At 43.2% G+C, this 15,735-nt stretch overlaps 1 protein-coding gene across 2 annotated transcripts in view; it reads left to right on the forward strand.

Annotated features, from left to right (window-relative positions):
• Nucleotides 1-299: 299 nt before the first annotated feature.
• The window catches only part of med14 (mediator complex subunit 14), a 35,868-nt gene continuing 20,432 nt past the window's right edge, over nucleotides 300-15,735 (forward strand). For both annotated transcript variants that reach the window (XM_020461449.2, XM_031805815.1), the window contains exons 1-17: nucleotides 300-723; nucleotides 864-890; nucleotides 1,007-1,112; nucleotides 1,369-1,542; nucleotides 1,931-2,060; nucleotides 2,156-2,284; nucleotides 4,566-4,673; nucleotides 5,206-5,338; nucleotides 5,497-5,647; nucleotides 5,745-5,856; nucleotides 5,995-6,120; nucleotides 6,244-6,322; nucleotides 7,872-8,031; nucleotides 8,226-8,420; nucleotides 14,006-14,140; nucleotides 14,427-14,503; nucleotides 15,462-15,622. In XM_020461449.2, coding sequence (XP_020317038.2) covers nucleotides 551-723; nucleotides 864-890; nucleotides 1,007-1,112; nucleotides 1,369-1,542; nucleotides 1,931-2,060; nucleotides 2,156-2,284; nucleotides 4,566-4,673; nucleotides 5,206-5,338; nucleotides 5,497-5,647; nucleotides 5,745-5,856; nucleotides 5,995-6,120; nucleotides 6,244-6,322; nucleotides 7,872-8,031; nucleotides 8,226-8,420; nucleotides 14,006-14,140; nucleotides 14,427-14,503; nucleotides 15,462-15,622 — 2,176 coding nt within the window. In that variant the 5' untranslated portion in view covers nucleotides 300-550. The remainder of the gene's footprint in view (nucleotides 724-863; nucleotides 891-1,006; nucleotides 1,113-1,368; nucleotides 1,543-1,930; nucleotides 2,061-2,155; nucleotides 2,285-4,565; nucleotides 4,674-5,205; nucleotides 5,339-5,496; nucleotides 5,648-5,744; nucleotides 5,857-5,994; nucleotides 6,121-6,243; nucleotides 6,323-7,871; nucleotides 8,032-8,225; nucleotides 8,421-14,005; nucleotides 14,141-14,426; nucleotides 14,504-15,461; nucleotides 15,623-15,735) is intronic.

Here is a 15,735-nt window from a genome sequence, read left to right on the forward strand (position 1 = left end):
TTTTCTGTGTTCTCCTCGGGGACAAATAAGGTGTATCTGTTATATGATCTATCTTACTAAAATGTCATGCACAGTATCCCATACGAAATGACAGGGCATATTATAAACAATCAAAGTACCTTAATTATCGCTCACGAAAACACAGGCGCTGATCGGGGGCCAGTTTGATTGTTTATGGTCTAACCTATTATTGACAAATCTAGTGTATGAATACTGATCTTGGAACAGCAGAGTAAACTCTCACGAGCGACTCCTTATATTGTTTCTTTAAAATCCGTATCCGGGTCTTCCTTTCCACCAAACCGTGATCACTTCCCGTCAGACTGCAAAGATGGCGGTTGAACAGCATTGAATCTAGTCTGTTATAAGCAATTAAAACGCGGGTATTTGCGACTTTTTTATGGGGCGAAGTCGCCGAGCCCCTACTAAATAACTATTTTGCGCGAAATGGTGTAGAATACGTGTAAGATTGGTACCAGTTCAAAGTTATTGCGAGTCGATAGTTTTACATTTTTTCGGTCTCCATCCGTGGAGCTTGCGTTATTTTAAAATGGCTCCGGTGCAGATTGGATCAGATGGGCAACTGGTCCCTATCGGGGGTCCCACCTCGGTCACCCAGCCGCCACCTCCCGGACCCCCGGCCACCCAAGGGGTCCGGCTGAGCCTGCTGATTGAGTTTCTCCTGCAGAGGACCTACCATGAAATCACCCTGTTGGGTGAACTGTAAGTCATGACGAGACCCCGTTCAATGCAATGGGTATTTATTAGTTGAGATTCCTTCATTTTCATAGTGATTTCATAAATTGTGGTAAAATTATGTAATACCTGAAAGTTACCAATACTGTTTCTGTCTTTTCTTGCAGTCTCCCCAGAAAAACAGACATGGAAAGGTATGCTCGTCTCTTGTTTCACTGGGTGTACTCACTGATGAAATTGACTTGTCAAATTAGGAATGTTGTTGTATGTGACATCTATTTTTGCCTGTATTTTCTACTGTTTCCAACAGAAAAATCGAGATTGTCCAGTTTTCCAGTCGGACCAGACAGCTGTTTGTGCGTCTCCTTGCCCTAGTGAAATGGGCCAGCAACGCCGGGAAGGTGGAGAAGTGTGCGGTATGTGTGCTAGAATACAGTACTCTACACCAAACACTCTCAAAGTGGGCATAGACAACCAGATACTATCTTGAGTTATGCACATAACTCTCACCTTTTCACATAAAACTTTTCAGGATTTTCCACACTGACATCAGTGCAGTGTTTATGTTTATCTTTGAGTTAAGCATCCTTGCACATAATTCAAAATAATACTGAGTACGGTCATAAGCTAACCTGACCTTTAACCCCTAACCTTCTGTTTTCACGGTCACAGATGATCTCCAGCTTTCTGGACCAGCAGGCCTTCCTATTTGTGGACACGGCTGATAGGCTGGCATCGCTAGCAAGGGACGCCCTGGTGCACGCCCGCCTGCCCAGCTTTGCCATCCCGTTCGCAATCGATGTGCTCACTACCGGGTCATACCCTCGCCTGCCCACCTGCATACGGGTAAGACACTCCTAACTGGTCTGTGTTCATTTTCATTTTTTTCTCGTAGTCTATTGTTTTGACCTCTTGACCTGGCCTCTCTTATTTTAATTGAAAGCTGGTTCTCAGTTTACTTGCCTGGTTAAATAATGGTCAAATAGAATGAGACACCTGATGCCTTTGTGTTCGTAAGCCACTATGATTGAAGTAGCCTCGGTGCCTGTTTAGTTTGGCCAAAAATGCTGTTCATGTATGTACTCTGTCAGCTATGTGCGATGTACATTATGTGCACAAACACAGAAATCTTTAGTAGTGCGTTACTGCCACCAACTGGACTGGAGTGTGGAATAGGGATGGAGAAATCTGAAGCCCTGTTTGGCCCAGTGCATTGACCGCTGTGTGTGTGTAGGACAAGATCATTCCACCAGACCCCATCACTAAAGTGGAGAAGCAGACAACTCTGAACCAGCTCAATCAAATCCTTCGACATCGTCTTGTCACGACAGACCTACCACCCCAGCTAGCCAACCTCACCGTGGGTAAGGATCTCACACACACACACACACACATTTATTATATATATATATATATATATTAAAATAAAAGCTGGCCAACCTCACTGTGTATCTCGTAGCTAATGGGCGTGTGAAGTTCCGTGTGGAGGGGGAGTTTGAGGCCACACTGACGGTGATGGGTGATGACCCAGATATTCCCTGGAGACTGTTGAAGCTGGAGATACTGGTGGAGGACAAGGAGACTGGAGGTAAGATACACAACACCTGCTTGACCAAGCACCAAACGCACAGAACCCGCTACTAACGCACCAAACGCACAGAACCCGCTACTAACGCACCAAACGCACAGAACCCGCTACTAACGCACCAAACGCACAGAACCCGCTACTAACGCACCAAACGCACAGAACCCGCTACTAACGCACCAAACGCACAGAACCCGCTACTAACGCACCCAATTAAAAAACATAATTTGGAGCACTGATACTACTAACTTAAAAAGTTACGAGCACCACAACATTTAGCAGCACCAGAAAAAAGAGCCTACATTGGGCATATATTAATCATATATGAAGCACATCATCTGAGAATATATCCTTTTTTGTTTCTTTGCCACCAAATGTTTGTATAATGGTAAAGTTACCAGGTTGTTAAGGCGATATGGGCAAAATCATAGAAATAGAATGATTATTCTAATTATGTGATTGGTGTTGTTTGACATGACGTTAAATGATAAGCCAGGTAAGAGTTATGACATGGTAGGAACCAAAGTGCTGGTCAGTGTTTCCTAGGGGACTAATAGCATTTGAATAGATGCATAGAAGTTGCATTTAGACAAATATTTTAGAGTAGGCTATCTGATTCAGAACATGCTATTGCATGAACTGTAACAAATCAAATCAAATTTTATTTGTCACATACACATGGTTAGCAGATGTTAATGCGAGTGTAGCGAAATGCTTGTGCTTCTAGTTCCGACAATGCAGTAATAACCAACAAGTAATCTAGCTAACAATTCCAAAACTACTACCTTATACACACAAGTGTAAGGGGATAAAGAATATGTACATAAAGATATATGAGAGAGTGATAGTACAGAGCGGCATAGGCAAGATACAGTAGATGGTATTGAGTGCAGTATATACATATGAGATGAGTATGTAAACAAAGTGGCATAGTTAAAGTGGCTAGTGATACATGTATTACAAAGATGCAGTAGATGATATAGAGTACAGTATATACATATACATATGAGATGAATAATGTAGGGTATGTAAACATAATATTAGGTAGCATTGTTTAAAGTGGCTAGTGATATATTTTACATTTCCCATCAATTCCCATTATTAAAGTGGCTGGAGTTGAGTCAGTGTGTTGGCAGCAGCCACTCAATGTTAGTGGTGGCTGTTTAACAGTCTGATGGCCTTGAGATAGGCCATCAGGGTTAACACGGGTCAATTGTAAGGTAACTTGGGGTAAAACGCCACCATACCTCAATCTGTTTTTTGGAGTGACTTACATATTTTTGATGAGACGGATTTTAGTTACGCAAGAGTAGTGGTAACCAGGGAACGGGTTGGGGGGGGGGGGGGGGGGATTATGGCATTAAGTGGTTTCTGTGAGAAGTACAGGCAGTGTTAACCCTGGTGGCGGTTTACCACAAGTTATCCTAACATAATTTTTACTATGTTTATTCAATTTTTTTTAGACAAAATTCATCGATAGGATGCTAACTAGTTAAAAGTTCACATTTGGGATCTAACTAGTGATTAGCCCAACAGAATAAATGCAGATAGGCAACCCCATGCTTCAGCCTATTTATTTATAGCCACTGTGCTGCATCAGTTGGGCTAAACACAGATCCCGCTGCTGACGCGACACAAACACAGATCCCGCTGCTGACGCGACACAAACACAGATCCCGCTGCTGACGCGACACAAACACAGATCCCGCTGCTGACGCGACACAAACACAGATCCCGCTGCTGACGCGACACAAACACAGATCCCGCTGCTGACGCGACACAAACACAGATCCCGCTGCTGACGCGACACAAACACAGATCCCGCTGCTGACGCGACACAAACACAGATCCCGCTGCTGACGCGACACAAACACAGATCCCGCTGCTGACGCGACACAAACACAGATCCCGCTGCTGACGCGACACAAACACAGATCCCGCTGCTGACGCGACACAAACACAGATCCCGCTGCTGACGCGACACAAACACAGATCCCGCTGCTGACGCGACACAAACATAGATCTCGCTGCTGACGCGACACAAACGCACAGATCCCGCTGCTGACTGGTGAGATGTTTGAAAAGGAAAAGTCCAGTGTTCAATTCTTACAATATGTGTACAGCAAATTATAATTATTCTGGTCCTGATGCTCAGGAGTAATCCAACTTGAATGAAATACATATCATGTACTTGCAAAAAACAAAATTTTAAGATTGTATTATTTTTTGTTAACTCCTTTTTCAATATTTTCCCCTCCGTCTTCCCCCTGCCCCCTCCTTCCAGATGGCAGAGCTCTGGTCCACAGTATGCAAGTGAACTTCATCCATGAGCTGGTGCAGTCACGCCTGTTTGCAGATGAGAAACCACTGCAGGATATGTACAGCTGCCTGCGTATCCTTTCACTGTGTGTGTGTACTGTTTCTGTGCAGACAGTGAGCTCAGGGCCATGTCTGGCTTGAGCTGCTGCAGTGAATGTAATTGTGTCTGTGTGTGGTCACATACAATATTGACCAACAGTGACCATGCGTACAGAAAGCCAAGGGACCAACAGCATTTCAATGAGTGCCACAGCCAACAGTCATACTGTCTTTCAGTTTATCAGTTTGTTTCCATGAACCAAGCAGAAATATTTACATTTCAAATAGTATTTAGTGGGAAATGAGTAATGCTACATGTATTTATAATACTGTTATGCTCAATAGAACGCCAAGGATTTGTTTCTCAGTCATTTGTTGTATGAACCTCATTGGAACTTCATAGCAAGTATAACTGCCAGGTTTCATGGCTGAAGTCTGTCATCACACGCACACATCCTGGGTGTGTATGTATCACGTGTGGCTGCATTTCTTTATCTGTGTGCATTGTGAGTAAGTGTGTATGCCATCTTCCGGGACCATCCCTTCCTTAACCCCGTCCCTTCTAGACTCATTCTGCCTGTCTCTTCAGCTGGAGGTCCTCCACTCCCAGACCCTCATGCTGGTCCGAGAGCGCTGGGGAGACCTGGTGCAGGTGGAGCGCTACATGCCTGCCAAGTGCCTCACACTGGCCGTCTGGAAGTAAGAAACACACAACTACTCACTAAGAAGTTACACATTAACAGGCCTGATTGATTGGTTTGTTGAATGCATATACTTTTGTCATTCATCACAAGGAAATTGGTCCATCATTTGACCTTTTTCTTTGTCCCCCCCTCCCTCTCTCTCCCCCTCTCCAGCCAACAGGTCCTGGGAAGGAAGACGGGCACTGCGTCGGTCCACAAAGTCACCATCAAGATTGACGAATCGGACTGCTCCAAGCCTCTGCAGATCTCCCATGATCCTCCGCTCCCTGCCTGCGACTCTAGACTGATGGAGAGAGCCATGAAGGTGTGCCAACGCCAAGTTCCTCACAGATATGGTGCTATACAATTTTTGTTGTTGTGATGACCTAATTTCCTGTCTTTATTCCTGCCCCCTCCTTTAGATTGACCACTTGTCAGTGGAGAAGCTTTTGATTGACAGCGTGCACGCCCGCTCCCATCAGAAGCTGCAGGAGCTGAAAGCCATCTTGAAGAGCAGCAACCCCAGCGATAGCTGTGAGTCTGTCCTCTCTGACTTAGCTAGACACTGACTAATCCAACCACACTGACCCAGAATGAAATTAACAATGTTGCGGAGAGAAACAACCATGTTGTCAGTGTGTGATGTTGTTATTGTCCCTACCTGTGTTTCAGCGTTCATAGAGACAGCTCTGCCCACCCTGGTCATTCCAATCCTGGAGCCCTGTGGACGCTCCGAGTGCCTGCACATCTTCGTAGACCTGCACTCAGGGATGTTCCAGCCCATGCTGTATGGAATTGGTAAGCAGGGAGGTGCACATACACACATGTGCACACACTCATGCATACACACATACACCACATCGGTAAGCTGGGACACACACATACAATGTACTCACTTCCACTGTGCCTGTCTGTCTCCAGATCAGTCCATATTGGACGACATCGAGAAGACCATCAACGACGACATGAAGCGCATCATATCCTGGCTGCAGCAGCTCAAGTAAATCCACTTCCTGTCTCTCTGTGACAACTGCCTGTCATGTCACATCACTACTCCTCAGAAGGGCTTCATACCGCCAAATCCACACTAGCACACTTTAGTATGCAATGTGCTTCACCCTAGTACCTTAGTAGTGTATACTTTGTATACTGAACAAAAATATAAATGCAACGTGTAAAATGTGGGTCCCATGTTTCATGAGCTTAAGTAAAAGATCCCAGAAATGTTCCATGTGCACAAAAGTGTATTTCTGTACAATGTTGTGCAAAAATTTGATTACATCCCTGTTAGCGAGCATTTCTCCTTTACCAAGATAATCCATCAACCTGACAGGTGTGGCATATCATGAAGCTGATTAAACGGCATGATCATTACACAGGTGCACCTTGTGCTGGGGGAAAATAAAAGGTCACTCTAAAATGTGCAGTTTTGTCACGCAACACAATGCCACAGATGTCTGAAGTTGAGGGAGCGTGTATTTGGCATGCTGATTGCAGGAATGTCCACCAGAGCTGTTGCCAGAGAATTGAATGTTAATTTCCCTACCATAAGCTGCCCCCAATGTTGTTTTAGAGTATTTGGCAGTACATCCAACTGGCCTTTCAACTGCAGACCACGTGTAACCTCGCCAGCCCATGACAACGAACACAATTACTTTTTATCAATGGCAATTTCAATGCAAAGAGACACCGTGACGAGATCCTGAGGCCCATTGTGGCACCATTCATCCTCCGCGATCACCTTATGTTTCAGCATGATAATGCACAGCCGCATGCCTCAAGGATCTGTACACAACTGGAAGCTGAAACTGTCCCAGTTCTTTCATGACCTGTATACATACCAGACATGTCACCAATTGAGCATGTTTGGGATGGCAGCGTGTTCCAGTTCCTGCCAATATCTAGCAACTTCACACAGCCATTGAAGAGGAGTGGGACAACATTCCACAGGCCACAATCAACAGCCTGATCAACTCTATGTATGAGGCAAATGGTGATCACACCAGATACTGACTAGTTTTCTGATCCACACCCCTACCTTTTTATTAAAGTATCTGTGACCAACAGATGCATACCTGTATTCCCAGTCATGTAAATTTGTTAAAATCTATGAAATTGTTGCGTGTTGCATTTTATATTTATGCCCATACGGATATGAGAACAGATCTTTTGCCCTTCCATGGAAATGTGCTTCTATGCAGGCAAATAATTTCTGAAATGGCACAGGGTGTCTGTGTAAATTCTGTAGACCAGCACTCTACTGTGTGTGTGGTTGAGTATGTCATTGTGTGATATGCATAAAAATGTAATTACTGGAACAGGGATTGAAGTCAATGTTCTGTGATTTTATTTCTATGTGATCTGGCCAGGAAATGGCTTGTTTGTCAGTCAGGGAAAGAGTGTTAGCAGAGTGATAATGATGTCTCACTGATGTGTGAATGTAGGACTGTGAAATAGCTGCTCATTGGCAGAGTCTGGTCTATTTGGAGAATGTCGAATTTCAGTTTACTTATGTTTTTCTCTCTCTTTCCTCACCACTCTTCTTCCAGGTTTTGGTTAGGGGAACAGAGGTGTAGACAGTCGGTGAAACACCTCCCCACTATCTGCACAGACATACTACACCTCTCCAACTCCGTCTCCCACCCTGCTGGCAGCCTATCAAAACACAGGCTCTTCATCCGGCTAACCCGCCTACCACAGTATTACATTGTAAGTGCCTCCCACCTTATCCCAATTATTTGTCCCCAAAAACTGTTTGTTTATTGCGCAAACAAGAAAATGTTAAACAATATACAGTACATTAACCATGCACAACTTTCCCACTCTTCACTCTTCCTCATTACTGTTTTCTCCCATCAATCTCTCTCTCCCTCCCTCTTCTCTCCCCTTCCCTGTCTCTCTAGGTGGTGGAGATGCTTGACGTGCCTGGCTGTCCCACGGAGCTTCAGTACAAGTACTCCTTCCTTTCTGTGTCTCAGTTGGAAGGTGAGGAGGGACCTCCATGCGCCCAGCTCCTTCAGCACTTCAAACCCAACCTGGAGCAGCTCGTCCTGGACAATTGCGCCAGCCGTGGGGCCCGCCATGGCGCCAAGAGAAAAGTAGGAATGGATTGCAGAACTGCTTGTACGGGTTACAATCAGGGCTGTTGTGTGACCGTATTATCGCCACACCCGGCGGTCACGAGTCATGAAGGCAGTCAAATTCCACGTGACCGTTTAGTCACGGTAATTAAGCTTCTCCAAGCTCTGATGCTGCTGATGGTCATTAATATCCTACCAAACTTGCTAACTGCCTGGTATTCAGCATTCCATTGTCCCTCTAATCACTCTGACATCAATTTTTTTTTACATTTAAAAAATAAAATCAAAGATGTTGGGCGATATTTCAATAGGCTATGGCAGTATAATCCCGTACCTCTTCAAACATTCAACCTCCAGCTGCGTACCCCCTCTAGCACCAGGGTCAGCGCACTCTCGAATCTTGTGATCAGCTTTCTATAAGCTAGGCCTACTATATATTTTTTTCAACTTTCCTAATATTAAGCACATTGCTTCTCTTTACAACAGGAGTATAGCCTACCTGTCTAGCATGAAAATAAACCACGGGGAAAAGCGTCCTCCATTTGCTATTTAAGTGCATAGATGACATGTATTTTTTCCCACTGACCCTGTTTCGAGACAGGTGCATGATAATGGTTCTAAATCAAAACAAATTTCACACATTATTTAGTATATGTAAAGACTAGATTAAATCAAGAATAGTCTGATTGGTGACAATATTATTATATCATCACTTACATATATCATCACTTCAAATAAAATTTTATTTGTCACATGTGCCGAATACAACAGGTGTAGTAGACCTTACAGTGAAATTCTTACTTATGAGCCCCTAACCAACAATGCAGTTAAAAAAAAATATGAATAAGAAATAAAAAATATGAATAAGAAATAAAAAATATGAATAAGAAATAAAAAAATATGAATAAGAAATAAAAAATATGAATAAGAAATAAAAAATATGAATAAGAAATAAAAAATATGAATAAGAAATAAAAAATATGAATAAGAAATAAAAGTAACAAGTCATTTTAAATATCAGCAGTAAAATAATAGCGAGACTATATACAGGTGGGTACCGGTACAGAGTCACTGTGTGGGGGCACCAGTTAGTTGAGATAACATGTACATGTAGATAGAGTTATTAAAGTGACTATGCATAGATGATAACAGAGTAGCAGTGGTGTAAAAGGGGGAGCAATGCTAATAGTCTGGGTAGCCATTTGATTAGGTGTTCAGGAGTCTTATGGCTTGTGGGTAGAAGCTGTTTAGAAGCCTCTTGGACCTGGACTTGGTGCTCCGGTGCCGCTTGCTGTGCGGTAGCAGAGGGAACAGTCTATGACTAGGGTGGCTGGAATCTTTGACCATTTTTAGGGCCTTCCTCTGACACTGCCTGGTATAGAGGTCCTGGATGGCAGGAAGCTTGGCCCCAGTGATTTACTGGGCCGTTCGCACTACCCTCTGTAGTGCCTTGCGGTCGGAGGCTGAGGAGTTGCCATACCAGGCAGTGATGCAACCAGTCAGGGTGCTCTCGGTGGTGCAGCTCTAGAACCTTTTGAGGATCTGAGGACCCATGCCAAATCTTTTCAGTCTCCTGAGGGGGGAATAGGTTTTTTCGTGCCCTCTTATGGCTGTCTTGGTGTGCTTGGACCATGTTGGTTATGTGGACACCAAGGATCTTGAAGCTCTCAACCTGCTCCACTGCAGCCTCATCGATGAGAATGGGGGTGTACTCGGTTCTCTTTTTCCTGTAGTCCACAATCATCTCTTTGTCTTGATCACGTTGAGGGAGAGGTTGTTGTCCTGGCACCACACGGCCAGGTCTCTGACCTCCTCCCTATATTTCCTTATCATTGTTGATCAGGCCTACCACTGTTGTGTCATCGGCAAACTTAATGACGGTGTTGAAGTCATGCCTGGCTGTGCAGTCATGCGTGAACAGGGAATACAGGGGGGGACTGAGCACGCACCCTTGAGGGGCCCCTGTGTTCAGGATCAGTGTGGCGGAGGTGTTGTTACCTACCCTTACCACCTGTGTGTGGCCCGTCAGGAAGTCCAGGCTCCAGTTGCAGAGGGAGGTGTTTAGTCCCAGGGTCCTTAGCTTATTGATGAGCTTTGAGGGCACCATGTTGTTGACCACTGAGCTGTAGGCAATGAATAGGATTCTCGTATAGATGTTACTTTTGTCCAGGTGGGAAAGGGCAGTGTGGAGTGCAATAGAGAGCATCATCTGTGGATCTGTTGGGGCGGTATGCAATTTAGAGTGGGTGTAGGGTTTCTGGCAGAGTGATCACACAGTCTTCCAGAACAGCTGGTGCTCTCATGCATGTTTCAGTTTTATTTGCCTCGAAGCGAGCATAGAAGTACTATAGCTCGTTTGGTAGGCTCTTGTCACTGGGCAGCTCTCGGCTGTGCTTCCCTTTGTAGTCTGTAATGGTTTGCAAGCCCTGCCACATCTGACGAACATCAGAGCCGGTATAGTACGATTTGATCTTAGTTCTGTATTGATGCTTTTCCTGTTTGATGGTTCGTCGGAGGGCATAGCAGGATTTCTTCTAAGCTTCCGGTTTAGAGTCCCTCTCCTTGAAAGTGGCAGCTCTAGCCTTTAGCTCAGTGCGGATGTTGCCTGCAATCCATGGCTTCTGGTTGGGGTATGTACTAGAGGTCGACCAATTAATCGGAATGGCCGATTAATTAGGGCCGATTTCAAGTTTTCATAACAATCGGAAATTGTTTTGTTTTTTGACACCGATTTGGCCAATTTATTATTATTATTTTTTTTTTTTTACACCTTTATTTATCTTTTATTTAACTAGGCAAGTCAGTTAAGAACACCTTATTTTCAATAACAACCCACCGTTCCTAGGCTAACTGCCTTGTTGAGGGGCAGAATGACAGATTTTTACCTTGTCAGCATGGGGATTCAATCTTGCATCCTTACAGTTAACTAGTCCAACTCTCTAACCACCTGATTACATTGCACTCCACGAGGAGACTGCCTGTTATGCGAATGCAGTAAGAAGCCAAGGTAAGTTGCTAGCTAACATTAAACTTATCTTATAAAAAAACCAATCAATCATAATCACTAGTTAACTACACATGGTTGATGATATTACTAGTTTATCTAGCGTGTCCTGCGTTGCATATAATCGATGCGGTGCGTATTCGCGAAAAAGGACAGTCTTGCTCCAATGTGTACCTAACCATAAACATCAATGCCTTTCTTAAAATCAATACACAAGTATGTATTTTTAAACCTGCATATTTAGTTAATATTGCCTGCTAACCTGGCTCGTTGCGAACTCTGTGAAGACTATTACAGCCAACTTCGCCAAACGGGGGGTGATTTGACAAAAGCGCATTTGCGAAAATGCACAATCATTGCACGACTGTACCTAACCATAAACATCAATGCCTTTCTTAAAATCAATACACAGAAGTATATATTTTTAAACCTGCATATTTTGCCAAAATAAATCCAGGTTAGCAGGCAATATTAACCAAGTGAAATTGTCACTTCTCTTGCGTTCATTGCACGCAGAGTCAGGGTATATGCAACAGTTTGGGCCGCCTAATTTGCCAGACTTTTACGGAATTATGACATAACATTGAAGGTTGTGAAATGTAACAGGAATATTTAGACTTGTGGATGCCACCCGTTAGATAAAATACGGAACGGTTCCGTATTTCACTGAAAGAATAAATGTCTTGTTTTCGAGATAATAGTTTCCGGATTCGACCATATTAATGACCTACGGCTCGTATTTCTGTGTGTTATGTTATAATTAAGTCTATGATTTGATAGAGCAGTCTGACTGAGCAATGGTAGACACCAGCAGGCTCATAAGCATTCATTCAAACTGCACTTTCGTGCATTTTTGCCAGCAGCTCGTCGCTGTGCTTCAAGCATTGAGCTGTTTATGACTTCAAGCCTATCAACTCCCGAGATTAGGCTGGTGTAACCGATATGATATGGCTAGCTAGTTAGTGGGGTGCGCGCTAATAGCGTTTCAATCGGTGACGTCACTTGCTCTAAGACCTTGAAGTAGTTGTTCCCCTTGCTCTGCAAGGGCTGCGGCTTTTGTGGAGCGATGGGTAAGGATGCTTCGAGGGTGGCTGTTGTCGATGTGTTCCTGGTTCGAACACAGGTAGGGGTGAGGAGAGGGACGGAAGCTATACTGTTACACTGGCAGGTATATGAAATACAAATTGTATTGAGAGAAATTTTCCTATAATACCTAAAATAACTACAACCTAAAACTTCTTACCTGGGAATATTGAAGACTCTTGTTAAAGGGAACCACCAGCTTTCTCATGTTCTGAGCAAGGAACTGAAATGTTAGCTTTTTTACATGGCACATATTGCACTTTTACTTCTCCAACACTTTGTTTTTGCATTATTTAAACCAAATTGAACAGATTTCATTTTATTTGAGGCTAAATTGCTTTTATTGATGTATTATATTAAGTTAAAATAAGTGTTCATTCAGTATTGTTGTAATTGTCATTATTACAAATAAAATAAAATAAAAAAAAATTTTAATTGTCCGATTAATCGGTAGCGGCTTTTTTTTTTTTGGGCCTCCAATAATTGGTATCGGCGTTGAAAAATCATAATCAGTCGACCTCTAGTATGTACGTGCGGTCACTGTATGGACGACGCCATCGATGCACATGTTGATGAAGCCAATGACTGATGTGGTGTACTCCTCAATGCCATCGGAGAAATCCCGATACATATTCCAGTCTGTGCTAGCAAAACAGTCCTGTAGCTTAGCATCTGCTTCATCTGACCACTTTTTTATTTGTATTGTCTTTAGTTTTTCTACAAACGTTGGGCTATATGTTTTCCGATTTTTAATACATTGTAAGGCTGCACGATGCAACTAATGATCATTTTGAAAAGTTGTTTGAAGGACTTGAGCTCTGCCTAATTATTTTGCACAGGCTGTAAACACTTCGTCAGTCTCTCATTCACCATTTGTGAAGCACTTGATAATGCCTCAAATTTCCTGGCAGCATCCCCTGTGTGGCCATAACGCACCCTAATATTATATATAATAATGCCAATGAATTCTAAGCTAATCTTGTCTGCTAAGTGAACTAGTGTTACCCACAGCGATATGACATTGCCAGATCAGGGCCTAACATATCGTAAGGACAACTCCGAGTATGCTTTTCTGTTCTTATGAAATACACTACATTTTTTTCTTTAGACCTGTCTAAAATAAATAATGGACTTATTGTGAAGGTGTGTAGGCTATATTACATGGATTTATTAGACGTTTTAAAATGTAATGTTCCAAAGGTCAGCATCAGTGTCTTGTGTGGAAGCCAGGAGATGCTACATGTGTTTGTTAATTAACGGTCAATTACCGTAAGACCGACAGTTATTTGCTTGACAATCACCGGCTGACTAACTTTTGTGACCGCCACAGTCCAATGAATTCAAATATTGATGATCTGAAACCATGCCCTAAAAGAAGTAATTGAAGGAAAAATACTTACAATATACATGTAAACCCTGATATTTTCCTGAATAATGAAATGCATTTAATTTATTATTTATTATCATTAGATGGTCAGTTATCTCACTGTATATCTCTCTCTTCTCTGTCGTCCAGTTGTCAGGAGACCAGGGGGCTCTGGAGCCCAAGAAGCCAAAGCGCTCAGGGGAGATGTCTGCCTTCAACAAGGAGCTGGCTCACCTAGTGGCCATGTGTGACACCAACATGCCCTTCATAGGCCTCAGAGTGGAGGTATGGATGGAGGGAGTACCCACTTTTATTCTCTATCTTACAACTCTTACTCACTCTTTACTTTTCCACAACTTCCCATTCTATTATTCATATCTTTCTTCATCATTCCTCTTCCTATCCATCCCTCTCATCCTCCTTTCCTCTCCTCATCTATCCTTCCTCCTCTATCCAGCTGTCACACATGGCGGTTCCTCACCTCTCCTCTTTTTCGTCCTCTCCTCATCCCTCGCTTTCTTCCCCTCCATTCCTCCTCTGTCTAACATGTCTCTCTCATGTCTTTCTCTAGTTATCTCAGATGGAGATTCCTCACCAGGGTGTGCAGGTGGAGGGAGACGGCTGCAGTCACGCCATCCGCATCCTCAAGTAAGGCTCCACATCATGCAATTTATGTTAGTGGCACTGTCACCAATATGGAAGTCAATGGGAATGTTAAAGGGGCAGTGCGGTCAAATGTGATTTACTTTTTTTTTTTCTATTGATGTTTTCACACTGCGATCGAAATAACACGGAAATTGGGAAAATTATGTGCAAGAGCTTTAAAAAATGAAAACCGCCTGGAATTTCAGCCTGTTCAGGTGGGATGGCGTTTTTGGCCCACAGCATGACATCACAATCTGATCTGTTTATTACCAATGACCAGTCATCTTTTATTGGCTTATGTATCCTCCTACTTTAAAGGGGTTAGCAGGGTTTGCTTTAGAGTCTAGACCACACATGTCAAACTCATTCCACAGAGGGCCGAGTGTCTGCGGGTTTTCGCTCCTCCCTTATACTTCATTGATGAATTAAGGTCACTAATTAGTAAGGAACTCTCCTCACCTGGTTGTCTATGGCTTAATTGAAAGGAAAAAACCAAAACCCTTTGACACCCCTGGTCTCGACGGTCCTATCCACCAAGTAGGGCTGTGTTTGTAATATATTAACATTTTATCAACATGCCCACCCGAACCGACTGAGCATTTCAATGGCAAAAGGAAGCTCAGGGGAAAAAATTATAAAAATATATATTTGGAGTGATATTAGATACAGTGATAATATAATAAATATTAGATACAGTGATAATATAATAATAATATAAATGTTTTTATGAAAATGACTGCATGGGGGCTTTAAAGATGATACTGAAGTCAGAAAGTGTCTTATGATTGCAATTTAGTTTCTACTCATTTGAACTGTAACGTTCTCGCAGCCCACTTGGACACATACCTACAAAAAAAATATATATATATATATAATTGATTTATTTTAAATGTTAGTTTATACCCATAATTTCAGTGATAGATATGTACCTAACCCCTTGTGGTCCTGTTCCTCTCCCTAGGATCCCTCCCAGTAAGGGCGTAGGGGAGGAGACGAGGCAGGCACTGGAGCGCTCTCTACTGGACTGCACCTTCCGTCTGCAGGGTCGGAACAACCGTACCTGGGTCGGGGAGCTGGTTCTGGCCAACTGCCCGCTCAACAGCACACACAGCAAGGAACAAGGTACATACTAACACAAACACACATGAGCACATACAACACACACAGAAATGCACATGTTGTCACACACACATACTACCCAAACTGAGTTTAATGTGCCCTTATCTCTCCCTTTT

This window comes from Oncorhynchus kisutch, linkage group LG26 (assembly GCF_002021735.2).
Source record: "Oncorhynchus kisutch isolate 150728-3 linkage group LG26, Okis_V2, whole genome shotgun sequence".
NCBI lineage: Eukaryota > Metazoa > Chordata > Actinopteri > Salmoniformes > Salmonidae > Oncorhynchus > Oncorhynchus kisutch.